The following is a 19,560-nucleotide window of genomic DNA, read 5'->3' on the forward strand; positions in this document are numbered from 1 at the left end:
CTCACCAAGTGGCATGAGACCAGTCCATGCATGAACAACTGCCCTGGCAGAAACACATCTAACAAAGGGGAGCAGCAGCAAGTTTCTCTTTTGGGCAAGACACTCAGAAAGCAGACTGGGCCTGCTCCTAAGGGCAGCAAAGTTACCAGCTGTTCAGAATGAGGAAGGAGCAAAACGATATCTCGGATGGAAAGAAAAGAGGCCTTCTGGAGAAGAGGTTAAGCTAATTTTGTACTTTTTTTCTTAAGAAAGAGATTAGTAATACCAGTGGCTACCAAAAAGATAAAGGGATTTAATAGACTGATAACTTTTCTCAAATGAAACTGCTGGGGGCTACATGCTGGGTACCAAAGGAGACATAAGTAGAGTGACAACATGGTCGCTGAAATGGTTTCTTGCTGTCTCTCTAACACACACATTATCCCCCCCTCTCTGTCTCTCTCTCCAAGGATTACTAAACCTGGGGCCTTGTGCATATCAGGCAAGCCACCTTAGGTTCATAATTTTTTAAAAAGTTCAGCAAGTTTATATGAGCTCCTCCCTCCCTTATGAACTTCAGGCATTACCGCAGTACATTTACTAAACCTGATTTACACACACACACACACACACACACACACACGTACTGAAGATCAAACAGGACCTTACCCAAGTGCTCTCTACCACTACAGCTACACTCCCAGTCATTTTTTAAACTTTTATTTTGAGGCAAGGTCTTGCTGAAGTGCCCAGGACTGCCTCAAACTTAAAATTCTCCTGCCTCAGCCTCCCAGGTAGCTGGGATTACAGGAGTGCACCACCATGCCAGGGGTGAAAAGCCAAGACAGGTTCATGAACACACTGTTGATATGAAGGTTTACTCTTAGAGCTGGACCCTCTATGAGTTTTGACAAATCCACAGTGACATATGTCCACTGTCAGTGTCACACAGAATAATAAACATCTCTGAATCACACCTGTGCACCCTCCCTCCTCCAACCCCTGGTAAGCACTGATCTTTCTGTCTCCTTGGTGTCCCCATCTCTGGAAGGTCATTTAGTTTCGATCATATAGCATGAAGCCCGGTCAAACTGGTTTCTTTCACTTTTTCAAAACTTTATTCTAGCTTCTAGAATCATAAACTACCAACCACATCTAATGGTGATAAGATGAGTTGTGGAAAAGCCTAGAGAGTTTGCTGCTGCTGAGAAAAAGGACATTTTCTTGTCACAAAACCACAACCTCTCCTATCACTCAGGACAGGGGATAAAACGCAGGCATCTGTCTCCTGTGTCACTGAAACTGTGACCAAGGATGGGAAGACTACCAGGACACGTGAGCAGCAGGAAGGACATAGGTATCGGAAGCATCTGCTATGGGAGCCTTCTGCAAAAGACCATCAAATCCTTACTGCTTAAAGGCTCTCCATCCTCATTCCTAAGCAGAGGCAGAACTTTAGATGAAAATCTGGGCTGCAGAGCACACAGCCTCCTCAAATTAGTCCGGCTCTCAAGAATCATGCCTGGTCCTTCCTCAGACAACACAAGATTTCCCCAAATGTTCACAGCTGGAGGCTGAGTGTCCACTGCGTCTAGGGCAGACCTACAATAGAAAAGTCATTCACACAGTGATTCTGCCCCAGGGGATCTGTTTTTAGTGCAGTAGAAAGCCTTCAGTGCACCAACTCCCTGTTTTTAAAGTAAGGCTACAACTTCTGCAGGCAAAGGACAAGTTACCTTGCGCTCATACAGTCTTCTGAGAGTGGGGAGCTCAGAGCTTACAAAATCCCCTTTACTGTCTCCTCCCCAGAAGGGTGATCGCCTGCATTCTTTCTCAGATGAAAGATGTTTCCCTGCCTCTCTTCCCCAGCACATACCACAGAGGAGAAAATTACCATCTATTATCTTTCTACAAGCTTCCTCCTTCACTTCTCATTTCTCCAGGAAGAATCCTTACTTCTCAATTATTGTTAAGCCACTTAAAATGTTTCAGGGCACCCAGGAATGGTGCTGCACACCTGTAATCCCAGTACTTGGGAGGCTGAGGCAGGAGGATCACAGGGTTGAGGCCAGGCCCAGCTATATAGCAAGTTCAAGAACAATCTGGACTACACAGCTAGACACTGCCTCAAAAAAACAAAACAACAAACAAACAAAGAAAAAAACAAACCACAAAAACAAAACAACAACAAAAACTGAACAGATACAAGTTTTTCCCTAAACAGTGTCTTGTCGCTCAGCAGCTCAGTTCCCACTCCACTGTGGTGGCTCACTCCCTGGCCATGGACTGCCCGTCTGAGACCTGTGTGCTCGTGTGGGTGGTTTATTATGTGACTCTCTGCTTTATCTGGAGGCCGGGAAGAGGAGGGTGCTGCTGCCCACTCCCCCACCCCAGCAGAGCTGGTCAGCACCTCAGCCAATCCTTTTTGGGTTTTTCTGGCCTGAGGGCAGAGCCAGCCTCCTGAGTTTGGTTTTTGTTTTTGTTTCGGAAGAAAAAAGGGACTTGCGTAATGCTGGCACTTAGAAGAGTGCTGGCACCCGGAAGGCGCCCTGTGACCATCGGCCATCGTTTTAAACATTGGTGCAATATCTGCCCCACTGACTCATGAAATTATTAGAGAAAACAAAATTAAATGCTGCATTGTGAAAAGCCCTGAAAGGGGCTAGATGCGGTGGAACACGCTGAAATCCTAGCACTCAGGATGCCGAGGCAGGAGTATTGCCTCAAGCTGGAGGCCAGGCTGGGCCACAGGAGACCCCGTCTAAAATGCAAAAGAAAAAAGAAGAAAAAGAAATGATGTAGATCCAGTTCACAGTATGCCTGGTGAAGGCTCAGAGATGAGCATCTCCTTTAGCCCCAACTTTGGTAGAGGAGTTCTTTTAGTAACCTCAAGTAAAAAATGCATCATGGTCTAAAGAGTCATGGTGGGAGCAGGGCTTGGTGGCAGAGTGCTTGCTTGCCTGGCACGTGTGAAGCCCTAGGTTCTGTCCACAGGATCACGGACGAAAAAAAAAAAATCCACCTGGAAGTTGGTTATTTGAAAAAGAATGAATTTCACCCACCTCGCAGAAACAATGCTACACATGCAGACCAGGTTCCCACGCCCACGTGAAAGAGTGACTTGAACAGACTCCGTCTGAGCTCTTGGACTGAAATGCACTCAATGCTTTAACTATTTTTGTTTTTTATCTTGTGTTTGTGGTACTGGGGATTGAATCCAGGGGCACTCTGTCACTAAGCTGTACCCCCAACCCTAATTTTGTTTGGAGACCAGATCTCACTAAGTTGTCCAAGTTGGTCTTGAACTCTGGGTTTGAATTAGCAATCCTCCTGCCTCAGTCTCCCAAATAGCTGGGATTACAGCTGTGTGCCACCACGCCCAGCTCAAATATTTGACGATGAGCAAATTTGTCCTTAGTATATTCCTAATTCACACATTCTCCTATTCATGTATCCACTGAATCATCATTCATTGAGCATCTTTTTATTTGAGACAGTTGTCTTATGTTGTCTAGTTTGGCTTTGAACACATGATCTTCTTGCCTCAGCCTCCCAAATAACCTGGAATTATAGGCAAGCACCACCATGCCTGGCCCCCTTCAGTAAGTATTTATGTGCCATGCACTGCTCTGGGACCCAGTGACCCAAAGTTAAAAGACAGACGACAGCACACACTGAGTGCAATGAATAAAGACCCCTACAGAGCATTACTGGGTAGGTGGAGGGGTGCAGCTGCAGCCCAGTTTGGGCTCAGCTGAGGGAAGCCTTCTCAGAGGGGGAGGATGGGGGTTGATCTTGAGGGAATGGGAGGAGCTTGCTGGTGCAGAGTGGCACCCGGCCAGAGTGCTGCCTGCCTCTCACAAGTCCCTCGTCGCCCCGGGTGTATGATGCCCATTCAAGTCTGCTACAGACTCCCCCAGAGGCCTTTTGAGTGCCAAATGGCTGACCTTGTGCCAGCTCAGAATGCCTCTGCCTTCCCAGTGCTGCAGTAATCCACCCGGGGAAAGATGGCATTGGAGCTCAGGGGCACAGACTTGTGTAACTGGGAGCTTTTGAAACAGCCCTGTGGTTGGGGCCCAGGAGCTCAGGGTGCAAGGCTCTGGGACCCATCCCCATCCCAGCACTGAAAACCACAATAAAAACACTAGGGCCAGGCTTTATTGCTTTACTTGGGGCTTAGGCTTTGGTATTTTTTTTAGAAGTTCCAAGTGATTTAAAACTTGGGCTGAAAACCTGTTATCTTCCCAGAGATGTCTGCATTTTAAAATTGATTTGTGTTCACTACTACATACTAAAAGAAATTACAAAAACATCTACTTTGGCTACATGAGACCTTGTCTCAAATACAAAAAAAAAAATCTCCTAAAAAAATAGCGTGTGTTTCTGAATTCCCTTTAGCATACTGCTAGTTATACAGATCATCACAAATCAGAGAATTTATACAATCTTGCTTTCCTGTTAGGGTGGTTTCTCACCTTCCTGAATCATCTTTCTCCCAGCTCCGACACAGTTGCCCTGACTGCCATTCGCTTCACGCTGCCGCCTCCCCTCCCCCACAGGCCTGTCTGTGCCAGTCCTGGGCTCTCCTGGTCTTGAAACCCATACTGGGTCCAGGCCACGTCTGGGGGGGGGGGCTGGGTAGTCCCTGTCACCTGGCACAACCCCTCCCCAGGACAAGCCCAGGGTAGCCAGTGGTGCTTGCTGAGGAAAGGCTGACCTAAGAATTTCCTGGGAGCTTCTAAAAATGTAGGAGGTAGATTTTTGTCATGGACATTTTAATGACCACTATTTGGGTGATGTTTCTGTACTAATGTCAGATTATCATCCTGTTGTTTTAGAGAAAAGAAAATGAATTTCATATTCTTATCAGAAAAGACTGATTTCAGGTGCTTTCTGCTCCTGAAGGAAAATCTCTTCCCCAGGCGGGCAGCAGGGTCTTTCATATGGGTGGGAAGCTGCCCCACACCAATGTGGGCCAGGCTTCCTTCCAACCCAGGTTGGGCAGGGTCCCTGGACTGAGTGCCCTGGTTGTCCCTCCCACCCCCACCATCAAGGGACTTCCTATTGCTTGTTCCTGTTGAAATCAAAACCCATGGACCAGACCAGGCATAATAGGAGCCTTTGTAATGTGAGCCTTTGGGTCTTATTCTTTATCTGATAAACCCAGCTAGGAAGTGCAGCCTGGGCCAGGATAAATAATGTGACCACCCCAGCACCAGCAGGCAACTTGGGAGTTCATCTGAGGCCAGGGCCCAGGAACACGGCTGTGCATCTCAATGACTCAGGGAGCTTCCTAAATGCAGACTCCAGACCTGCACCCCAAGCCTTGTGGGAGTCAGACCTCTGGGTTTCAGGCTCAGTTACCCAGGGCAAGTTACTTCACTGCCCTGAACCTCATTTCCCTCACCTGTAAAGGGGGTAAGAATAACTCTTTAGACTTGGAGTGAGAATTAAATAAATGTAAGCAAGACTGTAGATAACACTCAGCATTCATTTCACAGATGAGGGCACAGGCCCAGGAAGGAGAAAAGGCTTATCCAAGTTATCCACTGTTTTCTAGCAGGGCCTGCAGCTGAGTCCAGGTGTTGCTCCTGGAACACTGCTCTCTCCTTCTTGCTGTTGATGGAGTAGAAGGAGGGGCAAGTCTTGAACAGGTCCAAAGCACTGGGACTGGGCACCCATGGCCTGGAACCTCTGAAACTGGGAGCCAGAAATTTTTTTTAACCTCCTCTTAAGTTGTTTATCTCAGGTGATTTGTCATAGCTACAGAAAGCTGACTGACACAGGACCTGAGATGCCATTTCAGTCTCCTCATTTTACATCTCAAACAACTGAGGCACAGTTGTGCTGAGTGGTCCCCTAAGGACACACAACTGGTCAAGAAGTGAGTCAGGCCTACAGGTGGCCTCAGGGGTGAGGGGTAGGGGCACTTCTCTGTCTACACAAACACAGTCCTGTAGGAAGGGAGGCGATCTGACTTTAGCTCGTCTTGGAGAGAACAATCCCATCTGCTATGTGACTGCAGCAGTTGCCAGGACCTGCCAGGAACAGTGGTGTGAACAGTCAAGGCTTTGCTTTCAAACTCTTCTGAGATTCTGTCTAAACTGTGAACCCAGGAGGGCACGGGAAGGAGAAGGACAGAGGCTGGGCAGGCAGCCGCATACCCTGAGGGAGGCCTCTTGGGCTGGGGATGGAGCCAGAGGTCAGGGATGAGAGTAGGAGAACCCCATCATGGCCACACGGTGGCAGCAGAGAGTTATTGCCCGGACTTGTGGGCTACAGGTAGGACTTCTGGGAGGTTTACAACTTTGGCCAAGAAGGGAGAAAAGAACAGGGGTGTGAATGACAGAGATAGCAGTGGATAAATCCTTCTGAACCTATCCTTGTGTTCTTTACACCAAAGATTCCAAGAGAAGAGGGAAATTTTACCTATTTTTCCAAATTAGGATAGTAACTCCTCTAACCAGCCCTGGCCAAACCCAGATAATGCGAGGTGTCTTCTGCTGGCATCTCCAGTGCTATTCACAAAGGGGCCAAAAAAAAAAAAAATTGCGGTGGCAGGGCCTGAGGAGTGGAGAAATGACAGAAAGAGGAATGTGTTAAATGGTAGGGGCTTTCTTTCAGATTTAAATTTCCCATCTAGTAGAAGACCCTCACTTTATTAGCCGCTCATGACCTACACTACATCTACAGGCTTCTTACTTTGTTGGGTGTTTTTTTTTTGGTATTGGGGATTGAACTCAAGACCTTGAGCTTGCAAGGCAGGCTCAGCGCCACTGAGCTAAATCCCTGGCCCCTACTTTGTTTTTCTGTTTTGTTCGGTTTTGTTTTGCCACGAGAGGAGAAAAGTGTCTAGGGATGTTGTCAAAATTGTTAAAATATTCAACAATGACTTGAATATTGAGTAAAGCCCTGAACTCCAAAGGTCAACCACTTTTGTCTCCATTCTTCCTTCCTTTCCTTGGAATATGTTTCAAAACAATACTTAGTCTTCCCAGCCACGTAGTCAAGCACACATGCCTGACCGAAACCACTGGCTTCTGCTGTCTTCCCAGGTCACCCCATGACTGAGATGCTGTGGTCTACGCCATATCCTTCTCGCTCGGACCCACAGGTCTCAGGTTTGGCCTTAAAAGAGCAAAGGAGGGGGGGATCCACGGGGTGATGTGGGAAGATGGCAGAAGTGACTCCGCCAAAGTTCGTCCTGACTTCTTACCTTGATCCAAGGCTCCTTTCGGCCTTGGGAACTTGGCCGAAGGACAAGATGGAAGACCAGTGACAAGCTTTTACTGCCACACTAATTTGCTCAGCCTTGCCTCAGTGGGACCCCCGTTTCTGCAGATCATAACATCTTATCACTTGGATCCTTGCATAAAGTCTGGCTTTTTGTTCTCTCCTCACCCAGCCTGAGGTTCTAGCCCGGTGAATCCTTGTGTCCTAGCATGGCATCCTAATCTGGGTGCCTGGATTTTCTTAGTCCAGATCTGAGTTTTCTTACCTAGAAATTTCACATCTAGATTCAACCTTCTGTCTCCTCGAAAATATTATTTCCATGTGGGACTTTGCTCTCTGTTCCCCTTGCCTTGAACTCTCCCAGGGGTCTAACCTACTGCCTGATTTTGGAATCCTGCCATGAGCCCCATTTCTAGGAAAGTCATGACACAAGAGTGCAAATGAACAAAAGGGCAGCTGGTTGTCTCCAACATGCATGTGTACACACTGCCCGAGTGCCTCATAGTCCTTTGATCTTTATAGCCAGTGCCACTTATCTCTGATCTGCAGATTTAGCCAGCTGGGAGCTCAAAAGGCAACTGAACCCCAAGCCAGGGGAAAGGTGAGGTTGCTCACTGACAAAGCTGGGCCGATTTCAGGATCGACTGTGATTTGTGGCCACAGGCTTTGCCTTGATGCCTTCTATAACCTAGGTTAATGATGTTCTGCTTTAACTTCCAATGCTAGAACAGTAATGCATTCCTCATCCTCATCTTTCTGATCCATCATTAGTATCTATCACATCTGATTATTCCTACTTCCTGAGGGACTTCTTTGTTTTCTTTTTTGTGGTGCTGGGATCAAACCCAGGGCCACAAGGAAGCCAGGCAAGTGTTCTTCCACTAAGCTGCTCATCCTAAACTACTTTCTTCACTTGGCTTCCAGGGCTTAATCCCTTAATTTTCTTTTTACCTCAGTCAAGGCTGCTTTCCAATCTTCTTTGCTGATTTCTGCTCATCTCCTTGAGAAGTCTTCTAGTGTCTTAGGGTTAAGCGGTCCGAAGCTCCCTTTTCTCTGTCCACCTCCTCTTTGGTGGTCTCATCCATCATCATGCTTTACATTGCATCTATATCCTGAAAAGGCTCAATTTTTACTTCCCACCTAGATTTCTCCTCTGACCTCTGGTCTCTATATTTAATGCCTGCTTGGCATCTCCCCTTGGAGATTTAACAGCACCTCAAATTTAAAATGAACAACAATGAGTTCCTGTTTCTTTCTCCTTAACTTCTTCCCACAATCTCCCATTTCAGTAATGGCAGTTCCAGCCTTTCAGTTGCTCAGATGGAAAACTTGGAAGCCATCCTGAATACGCCCCTCCCCACCTCACCTTCAATCTTTGAGCAATGCTTGTTGGTCTTCAATGTATTTGCAGAATCCAAGTGCTTCTCACTACCAGTATCTCTTGCCACAGTGACCACAGTGACCTCCTAAGTGATCTTCTGGGCTCCACCTCAGATCCCCTAGAGCAGTGGTGGCGAACCTATGGCATGCACACTGCAGCGAGCACCCACGACCCTTTCTGCAAGGATGTCACAAGTTGTATGAGTTGTTTTTTTCTAAACTAAAGCCTCAGTATTCAGCTTTAATTTCAGTATTGGCATTTTGTGATTAATAAGTGGGTTTTGGGTTGCAGTTTGGCCACTCAGTCTCTGAAAGGTTCATCATCACTGGCCTAGAGCTTATTCTTAAGATACACAGATCATGTCACTCCTCTGCTAAAAATAAAAACACTGCAATGAATTTCATTTCACTCAACATAAAGGCCGCAGTATCTACTCTGACCCCATCATCTCTTACCCTTCACCCTGTTCATCTAGCTCCAGCCTGAAACCCGATTTCTACTTCTAGGGACCCATGCACTAGCTCTTGCCTCTGCTGTGAAAGCTCTCTCCCAAAGTAACTGCTCAAATGTCACCTTTACAGGGTCTACATCTCCCTAGACCATTCTATTTTCAAATACAACTCTCCTTGCCTCAGCACTCTCTATGCCTCATGTGGCTTTATTTTTCTCTATAGCACCTTGCACCATATCTATTCATCTAATTGCTTATTTACTGTCTTCCCACAACTAGAATGGAGGCCCCATCAAGGGTCCTCCCAGGCTTCCAGTCTTCTAGGCTTCCAGCCTGTTCACTGCTGTGTCCCGGTGACTACAACAGTTCTGTTCCCATGATACCCATTCCCTAAGCATCTGTTGGATGAATTAATGAATACATTTGATTCCCAGTTCAGGGGTCTTTCTGGCATCCAATGTAAATATTCAAATGCCCATTGGTCAGCTCCATACTGACATGAAAATTCTACATGTCCCAGATGGGTCTCATCATCTTCCTGACCCCGGTGGGAACTGCTTTCCCCCCATGTCTGCATCTCAACATGTCCACAGCTGTCTTCTTTCTTCACTCCAACATCTACTCAAGTGCCAAGTGCTCTTGGTCATAACTCCAAGAACCCAAGGGCCTGTGGACTACTTACTTCTGCCGTCCCACCTGCCTTTTTCTAGTGCACATCACCACCTGCAGCCTCTGACAGGCTTTCCTGCTGTTTGTTTCTCTGGCCAGCAGGGTGAACTCTATCCCATGTCTTATTTTGGCCTCCTTCCTAGAGCACCTCAGGGGCTCCCTTGTCCTCCTACGATAATAACGATGTGCAGGAGCCTTCCTGGCCTAGTTTTGCTTAACTTTGCTAATTTTTTCCTACTAGAGGTTTTCAAGTAGTATCTGCTCTGGTCAAAAATGTTCTTTCCGTGCCTCTGCCTGGCTGCCTTCTACTTTTGTTTAGGTCCCAGCTTCAATGTTTCTTCTTCCAAGAAACCCTCTCTAGTATTCCAATGCTTCCAGGGCCCCACCTCCTTCCCTCACCCTCATCATGCCATATTGTACTGACTTTCACTTGTTTTTAGCTCTGGAGAGAAAAGAAAAGACTACAGCGACTTACCAAGTCTTTGCACATTTTTGCACATTAGTGTGATTTTGTGTGTGTGTGTGTGTGTGTGTGTAGTACTGGGAATAAAATCCAGGGTTTTGCACTAAGCTACTGTACATCTTCATCCCCTTTTATTTTTTACTTTGAGGCAAGGTCTTGGTAAGTCACTAAGCTGCCCAGTCTGGGGTCAAACTTGGGATCCTCCTGCCTCATCCTCCCAGACTGCTAGGATCACAGGCATGCACCACCAAGGCCTGCTTAGTCCCATCTTGATGTCTGTTTCTTGGAGGAGCTGAGCTAACAAATAGCAACTCTGTTTCTCCCTCACTTGAGGTTTAATCTTTCTTACAACAGACTCCCAACAGGATCATGTTTCCCAGAGGAAGGATGTCCCCAATTCTGGAGTGGTAGGCAGTGATTTCATCTAGAGTAGTATCCAAATCACAGTGAAAAATGAAAAGGAAGGAGGCTCTGACAGCCTCATTTTAACATGGAAGGGTTTATCTTAAATGTTGTTGTGGTTTGGATCTTGAATGTTCCCCAAAAGCACCTGTGTTAAAGTCTTGTTCTGGAGTAGAGCATTGTTCAGAGGTGGAGCCTTCAGGATGTGGCTGTAGTCATTGCTCAGTGGGTTTTGAGGGAGAGGGTCAGTTATAGAAGTGAGTTCTCTCTCTGCTTCTGGCCATCACAAACCAAGTATCTTGCTCTATGACACATTCCCCATCATGAGGTTCTGCCTCGCACAGGCACAGAGCAGTGGAGCCAGCTAACCATGGACTAGAACCTCTGAAACCATGAGCCAAAATAACCCTCTCCTCCTTTAAGTGATTTGTTTTAGATATTTTATCATAGTGATGGAAAGCTGACTACAATTATAAATAGTTTAATCCACATCCATGTAGGCCTTGTTTCCATAATGAGAGGTTGGTCAGAGTAAGCTCAGGGAAAGCTGCAGTCTTGCTTTTGGAAGCATCTTTACCCCAAGGCCCGTGGCATCTACCCCAGGGAGCTGAGGAAGAATAAAGATTAACATATGCCAAATAAGTGAAGAAGGTGCTATATGGAGATTACATTGTTTCCTTCAGAGTCCAAGTATGTAATGGGGGTTCACTGAGAGTTTGAATTAGAATATTTGACAAATTGGCATCCAGGGTTCTTGAGCTTTGGTTTTGCTACAAGGAGATGGACATATGAGTATCAAAGTGTTCCCTTAAGTGCCGGGGATTTAGCTCAGTGGCTCCGCCGCCTGCCTCGCAAGCGCAAGCACAAAGTTCCGAGTTCAATCCCTGGTACCAAAAAAAAAAGTGTTCCCTTAAACTCAGGAAAATAATTCCTGAGGAAAAAAATATAGGTTGGAGTCTGGATATGTGAAGAATGTAGCTCATTGTGGCCACACTAAAGAAATGAGCCCAGAGTGGGGACTCAGGATTAGTAGCAATGATTAGCCCCAAAAGATGAGCATAATCTTAAGGAAAAAACCCTCCTCTTTCATTTTATTTATTTTTTTTTTTGGTACCAGGGATCGAACTCAGGATGTTGCGCTTAAGAGGTAGGTGCAGCTCCACTGAGCTAAATCCCTCCTTCATTTTAAAGTCTGCAGAATACTCCAACACAAAGGGCTCCTATAGTAACAAAACGTAAGAGTTATGCATGAAATAAAAGGAGGCAAAGGGCATTTGTCTTAGTTCATGTTGACTGGCAAAGTAGGGCTTCTTTTCTTTTACCTTAATTATTCAACTGTTGGAGCTCTACCCAAGTGTTCTGCCTTCTAGCCCCTTGTTCAACATGAGGTGTAAAGTCTCTGTGTTCCCATTTTCCCCCAGTAGCAATCTTTTTTGTTTCTGTTTGCTTGGTAGAAATGTGTTAGGATTTCCTTCAACAGACCAGAAAGTCAAGAGACATGTTCCAGAGACCTCTTTGTCATTGCTCAATGCAGATGCCCTTGGACACCTGCAAGTGTGAGGTACCCACTCTCTCGGGCTGATGAGCTACTCCACATGCGGCCCAAGTTAGCCTACTAAATTCTACTCCCCACCGAGTCATTATAGCCCCTCACACTGCTGGCCATCAAATTAAGGCTGGGGCACAATTAAACTTCTTGTCACGCTTCACTGACCTATTGATTCCTGTTTGGAAAAAAATCTCCCCTACATTTTTAGAAGATATGAGCAGAAACTACAAATTCATAAACTAAAATTTTTTTGGATTTTCACTTTCTTGGCAGAGTGGTAATTTGGCTTATTTTTTATGATTTTTTTTTTCTCAGTGTCCCTTGGGGTTTGGGGTACCTCTATCCCAGGACCCATGTCAACATACCTCCGGTCTGTGGGGTACAGCTCCACAGTGACCACATCGAGAGAGTTCCAGGCCGAGATGGTCAGCCCATTGTACAGACACAGCATGCCGATCATCATGGACTCGCTGGTGCCGAACCACAGGAAGAAGCAGCTGATCCCCGAGAGGACCATCGAGCCACCTGCCAATGGTGCAGACAAGGGCGGAGCGTTTCTTAGCATCTTTGGGGAGTGAGGCCCCTTAGGCCTTGGAGGACTTAGGAAAACTGACTTCCACTGAGCAGCTACAGCCTGAGCTGCACAATGAGCAAGTGCCAGCGTGTTCACCTGTGTGACAGGTTGCCTGGGTGCCTTCTGAGCACAGCAAGCAGGCAGCTTACATTATCCATTACTCAGGCGCTTAAGTGGAAAGATAGACATTAGTTACACATAATTGGCTGTTCAGTCTGTTAAATCATGGAAACTGCACAAATGAAATGTAATTAGGCATCATTTCCACTGCGGTTTACTCCAGATGAAAGGTCCTTCTGGGCTGCAGATCTCAGAGAGCAGAGAGCATGGCAGGAAGTAGGGGCAGGGCTCTTCCCTCAAGGAAGGCTGAGCACTTACCTAGCATGGTTAAGCGGCCGATTCTGTCCATCAGCAGAGCGGACACGATGTTCCCTGGAAGCACCGCCAGTGTCCCCAGGAAGTTGACAAAATAGATCCAGTAGGCACTGTAGTCATCATCAAAGGTAATCTGGCACCCCGTCTTGTTGTGAAAAAACGAGGAGTTCTGAAATTCACTGTCAATGAATTTATACGGCTCAAAATCTGGAGGAACAACAAAAAGAATTGATGACAAGCTTAGCAAGTGTAAGTAACAGGTCTCAGGATCAGAAAGCCTACTGCAAACCCAGAAGTGTCATCATGGGAAATTCCTTGAGGACCTCAAGGCCTGGGCCGGCTGGACTTTTTGTGTCTTTCCCGGCCAGAGCATGAGGTCTAGTTCTGGATTTCGTGTTACAAAGTAGCAGAAAGAATGGATAACTTTGTTGAATGTAGGAATAAATGAAGTTATAGAGTCCAGCTGTCTTCTGAATCCTGTGGTTGGCCATTGCTAATTATATTACTTGCTTACTCCTTAGCAATATTACTTTGCTCTAATTATCATGTTGTATAAAGGTCATCATTATGGTACTAATAGCTTTCACACTATCCTTACCAAAACAATTTGTTCTAAAATACCCATGCATAGTCCTTATCACTGCTAGAGAAGGAGCAGGACATTCCTTGGGTCGTTGAGGCTGAATTTGTAATTTAACGGCTATTGGATGAACCCACTGGAGTACGAGGTAAGCCTCATCCTTAAGGTCTCTAGTTTTACTGCTAGGGAATTTTTTTCTTGAACTTGAATCTGTGCAAGGACTGCAGCCCGCGGTGAGTTCTAAAAGCCTGTGAGAATCAAAGCTGTTATCTCCCTGCCAATCAAGATCTGTCAGGAAAAGAGAGGTGGTTTTCTAAGGTTGAATAGGTTAGAAGGTGAGTGATAGATAGCACTGTTTTTATTTGTTCTGGGGAACTGGAGATTGAATCCAGGGCCTTCACACTGAGCCACCCCCCTTATTTATTTATTTATTTATTTATTTATTCATTCATTCATTTATTTTGAGACAGGGTCTTGCTAATTTATTAAGTTGGACAGGCTAGGCTCAACTTGTGATCCTCCTGTCTCAGCCCCCCAGAGTGCTGAAATTACAGGACTGCACCACCATAGCCAGAAGTGCTATTTAAAAATCAAAGACACCAGGATGGGGTGTGGTGGGCAGGAGGATCGCTGTGAGTTTGAGGCCAATCTGGGGTACATGTGAGTTCAAGGTCTCCCTGAACTGCATAGCATGACCCTGAGTCAAAAAACAAACAAACAAACAAACCCCAAAGGACAGCAGAGCTCATTCTCATTTGGAGCTGAGCAGAGCTGGCTCTTGTCTGCGTACACAAAGACAGAGCTGCCACCCGGGGTGGACACTGATCCACCTGCAGCGCCAAACTATTACTCTGCACTCATTTCACAGGACCAATGTATGTGTGTGTATGAAATAGGGGCTTGGAAATCAGATAAACTGACATCAAACATCAGCTGTTGCTGTTACTAGCTCTGTGTCTGTGGCCAAATGACAAAGGTTTCTGAGCCTCTGCTGTCATGAAAACGCTGTGAGAAAATTGGTGTCTGACCTCTTGCATGGGAAACAGCATGGAGCAGACGCTCTGGCTCTGTTTCCTTTTCTTTTTTCCCCTGGAGTTTCCAGGCTTGTACTAAAACAGTACCTGACTGAGCTAAGTCCCAGGTTGTGGTCTCTGCTGACTGTGGAACAAGGCTGGCTTCCAAAAACCCCAGCCTTTGGAACCAGGATTCTCAAAACAAACTGTTAGCGGTCGGTCGCATAGGCTCCTATGCAGGTTTGTCTGCTTGCCACTGACCAAGTGAAAGGAAGCCATGTATTTGGGTCAAAAGGAAAAAAGGATTTATTTAAAGCTAGCTCTGGGGAGATGGAAGGGCCTATTAGCCTCAAATCACCATCTCCCTATATATAACTGGGGATGGGTCTTTTATGATAAAACACACAAAAAAGAGAGAAAACATAAAGAGATAATGCAGATCTTTATACTTTATCACTTTTTGCCATCTATAGCTCATCTTCCTCTCTTATAAAAAACAAACTGAGCTCCTAGCCTTCTAGGGCTGACATCTACATATTCTGTCACTTTGGGGGTGCTAAAACAAAAGGGTGTTGCTATATACTCAACAAATAAAGTTTAGAGTTCTACTTTACAGTGTCAGTTACAAAACTACAGGTTAAAATTATTAACCAAAAGCTTTTCAATTTTTTTTCCAACTTTGAATCGGGCAACCAATGCTAGCATTAAATCTAACCAAAAAAACAATAAAGCTTATCTTTGATGCAACCTGATTCAGAGAACTTGTTATTTCCTTTTTGGGGGGCAGCACTGGGGACTGAATACAGGCTTTAGTACTGAGCTACATCCTCAGCCCTTTTCCTTTTTCATGTTGAGACACGGTCTCTAAGTTGCCCAGGATGGACTCAAATTTGCATCCTCCTAGCTTATCCTGTTCATTTACACTTCATTCATTTATTTTTGGTGTTTTGAGACAAGGTCTTGCTTGGCAGTTCAGGCTGGCCTTGAACTCACTACTGTATATAGCCTATGCTGCTCTCAGACTGGCAGTGACCCTCCTGCCCCAGCCTCCCAAGTGCTGGGATTCCAGGCAGGCATGCGTCACCACCCTAGCCTCATTTACACTTTAATATCCATGCCCCACGAGTCTTCGGGCACACCCATCCCATAGTTATCCTATTGGGCTCTGAAGAAACCCCAGCTGGAGGCAGTGCTGGCGGCACACCTACCTGTGTTGTCAAAAATGGTATCAATAAATGTGCAGTTCTTGAAGTAGGTGTTGACTGAAGTCACATCCTCAAACGTGCAGGATTTAAACACTGAATCTTTGAATGTTACAGATTTGAACTTGACCCCTAGGAATCTGTCCAATACACATACAAAATTTACGTGAACAACTTGTCTCCATTAGAGTTCAAAGCGATCAAACAGATTTAGAGTTGTGATGCCATTCTGTAGACTTCCTTAACGATAACGGACACAGGCTTTGGAGATTTGTATGTGCTTTCCTTTCTTTTTTCGCCTCGTACATCGGGTCCTTTGGCTGCTGCATGGCTCAGTATTATTTGCCACTAGGGAGTGACCCTCAAGCTCGCTTAGCTTTTTGCCAAGGTGGTAAAAGATTTTGTGGGCTATGTAATTGGAGGTAGAGAGACTGATGATTACCTGTGGCTACTCAGTTTTCAGTCCTATCCCCACAGATCTTCACATGTGCCTTCATTTGAAAATACTCTGTTTGGGGTGAAAGGCTCAAACTTGTAGATATGTTCCTGCCTGAACTATTTTTTTTCTTTCAGTACTGGGGCTGGAACCTAGGGCCTTGCACATGCTTGGCAAGTACTCTGGCTCTGAGCCACATCCTCAGGCTCCTGAGTTTTTAATAAAAGTCTATATCCTATCCTTCACTGCAGTATAGGGAATTCCAATTATTGCAAAGGGAGGGCATAGCAATTCTGCTTTATTTATGTGAGGACTGCCTGCTTCCTCCTGGGAAAAACATAGGTCACACTCATTCCCAGGAATATTTTCCTTTCCACAGCCAGCAGACATTGCTTGGGATAAAGAGAATTACAAGAGGCCTGTTCATTTTTGGAAATGTGTAGGATGATGAAAGCTGCTGGGGTTCATTTTGGGGTTCTAGGTGTTGAAGATAGAATGAGCATAATAGCTGTAACATCTTAGGAGAGTCTATGGTAAGGCCTCCCTTCAACATGGGTAAATATTCACTGATGGGCCTTGGTACTCTGTTGAGAGACTGGGAATGGATCTTTAGCCAGTCACCAAGAGGGAAATGCTTGCTCACCTGAGAAGGAGTTACACTAATGCCATGCTCATTAGGGACAGAAAGGGACTAATCCTTCTAGGCAAGTGAGCCGACTTCAAAGCAATCCACTAACTGCTGAGCTCTTTCAAACTTACTCTCACCATAATGCCTGACTGCATTCATCAGTTAAGCATCCTGTGGGAAAGCATCCTTGCAGGACAACCAGCCTAAAAATCATCTTGTCTCAATATCCACGTTGGGGCTCCAGAGTAGAACCATCTAAATGCACTAAAGGAGGCTAGACCATGGCCTATTTAAGGAAGATTATAATTTTTTTTGAAAGGGGACTGAATTTGGAAAAGGGAAGCAATTTTAGTTTTTTTCTTCTTTTTTTGTAAACTGAGGTAGTTGAGGCTTTTGAATGAGCAATATACATGCATGGGACAAAATTCAAAAGATTGAAGAAGGAAACAGTCAGTCCTCCAAGCCATTCAGTTCCTCTGCCCAGTGAGCCACAGGGGACTGGCTGCATTTGGCTCTGTCTCTATGGTCCGCCATGTCAGTGCAAGAAGGGCTGCCACTGTACATGTGGAATGGGGAAGGTATTTTTTAAAAAATGAGTCAGATTGTGGTATTTCAAATTTCCCTGAAACACAGAACTTTTTTCTCTTATCTAAAAAGTAAATATACAATATATATTTTACAAGGATTTCAATGTAGTAGTATTAAAATTATTAATTATTGCATTGCTAAGGTAAAACAATTCCAAGTGATCTGAGACTATCCAGTATAGAACTTTAACAAATTACTGAAACTATGACTGAAATACAAACATATTTTAGAACAACCTACTGAAGTAACAGTACCTTTTTAAATAAAGTAAAATTTCACTCCAGAATTACTGAGTATTTGATGGCAAAGTTTTTGTAAAACACAGGTTCAGATTTAAGCCAGAATTTCAGGTGGGAGAGGGAAGCTGACCCTAGCTGGTTTCCGCTATGATTAGGGCCCTCAATGAATTGCTAATCAGAACAATGAGTGCCTAGTCCATGACCTCGTTTCCATCACACAGGCCAGGAGCATTGCACAGAATTCTTTTTCATCTTTTCAAACTGGTTTTTGTTTTGGAAAAATTAATTCAATTACTTTGGACTTCAGTTTTATCATTTTTGAAGTTGGGGCCATTTCCTAGTAATGTAAGCTATCCCGAACCCACACTAACACTTATTTTGTCAGACAGCCCACAGACGGACATAATTACCTTGTCCATTCCTCACCATTTCTTCAACAATGAATGGGGACCGCCTCCCTGAGCCACACTCTGCAGCTTCCCTTGATAACACACGCGCCATTTTCAAAGCCCTTAACCTGGGGAGTCATTCCATTCTCTAACGGAAACTCATCCTCATACAACTGAGCTCCAATTATTGGCCCAGCATAGTGGAGAAAGGAAGAATTCTGAGAAGCAGCTCCTTTCTCAGGAATAGAAGGGTCATCAAATTACATTTCAGATTTATTCCGTGAAGTAAGTAACTCTCTCCTCCATCTTAGTTTTCTTTTCTCTTCCTTAATTTCTTTGCTCTGTAGGGTCTCTCTAACTTTTCTGTTCACACTAGCCAACTCAGCTAATTAATAAATGTAAGACAAGTCAGTTTCAGAAGTAGTTTTAAGTGAAGTAATTGATACATGGGCATCTTTAGACACCATTTAGAAGTATTCAAATTTAGCCTGAAAATAACTAAGTGTAAAAACTAAAAGACAAACAAACCCTACAGGTTTTAGTACAGTAAATACTAACAAGAAATCAGATTTTGTGAATAGGTAGCAAATTAATTATTTCAAAGTTTCTAGACCTGCCATTGTCGTATTCCATTCCAGTGTGAATCTGATTTTCCATTGTAAAGTTAATACTGAAATTTGCATATTTATCTTTTTGCACATTTCTAGTTAGCAGTGCATATTCATCGGACTGAAGATGTTTAATGACATCAGGGAACCACACAGATAATCCATAGTACCTGCAAAGACAAAGAAACACACATTTATAAAGGCTCTGGGACATCAGGGTGAAGAGCAACTCTTGACATTTTCATGGACAATGGTTCCAGCTGTGGCCTCTCCCTCTAATATTTGAATGAATCATCACATAGCATTTGGAGGCACCCTATCTCCTACAAGATTACTCGGCAAAAGTCAAGCTAGAGAGATGGTTTGGCTAGCTGAAAAATCCCAACTACGTAATCCCTGAACCTTCTCTCTGAGAAGAGATTGCAGCAAGAATCCGATTCTGTACCCACACATAGGGGTCTGAATGTGTCTCCCTAAAATTGGGTCTTACACCCCAATGTGATCATATTAAGAAGTGGGGCTGGGGATTTAGCTCAGTGGTTTCGCCACCTGCTGTGCAAGCGCAAGGATCCGAGTTCAATCCCTGGTACCAAAAAAAAAAAGAAGTGGGGCTTTTAGATGGTAATTAAATCACATGGGCAGAGTCCTTATCATTATAAATAATAGCTGTGCGCGGAGGAGCCTCTTCCTTCCCTCTTGCTCTTCTGTCTCTCCATTGTATTGAGACACAGAATTGGTCCCCACTGTGGGACGCAGCAGGTAGGTGCCATTCCATAAGGAGAGCCAGGCTTCTCCGGACAC

At 45.0% G+C, this 19,560-nt stretch overlaps 1 protein-coding gene across 6 annotated transcripts in view; it reads right to left on the minus strand.

The window, feature by feature from the left end:
- Sv2c (synaptic vesicle glycoprotein 2C) overlaps positions 1 to 19,560 on the minus strand; it is a 225,263-nt gene that overhangs the window by 8,421 nt on the left and 197,282 nt on the right. For all 6 annotated transcript variants that reach the window (XM_087201195.1, XM_004870165.4, XM_087201193.1 and 3 more), the window contains 4 exons: positions 18,765 to 18,929; positions 15,878 to 16,011; positions 13,080 to 13,283; positions 12,493 to 12,652 (listed from right to left, as the gene is read on the minus strand). In XM_087201195.1, the coding sequence (XP_087057321.1) occupies positions 12,493 to 12,652; positions 13,080 to 13,283; positions 15,878 to 16,011; positions 18,765 to 18,929 (663 nt within the window). The remainder of the gene's footprint in view (positions 1 to 12,492; positions 12,653 to 13,079; positions 13,284 to 15,877; positions 16,012 to 18,764; positions 18,930 to 19,560) is intronic.

Source organism: Heterocephalus glaber, unplaced genomic scaffold (assembly GCF_053883595.1).
Source record: "Heterocephalus glaber isolate CG9 unplaced genomic scaffold, H.glaber_assembly_v1.0 deba00001757, whole genome shotgun sequence".
In the NCBI taxonomy this organism is placed as follows: Eukaryota; Metazoa; Chordata; class Mammalia; order Rodentia; family Bathyergidae; genus Heterocephalus; species Heterocephalus glaber.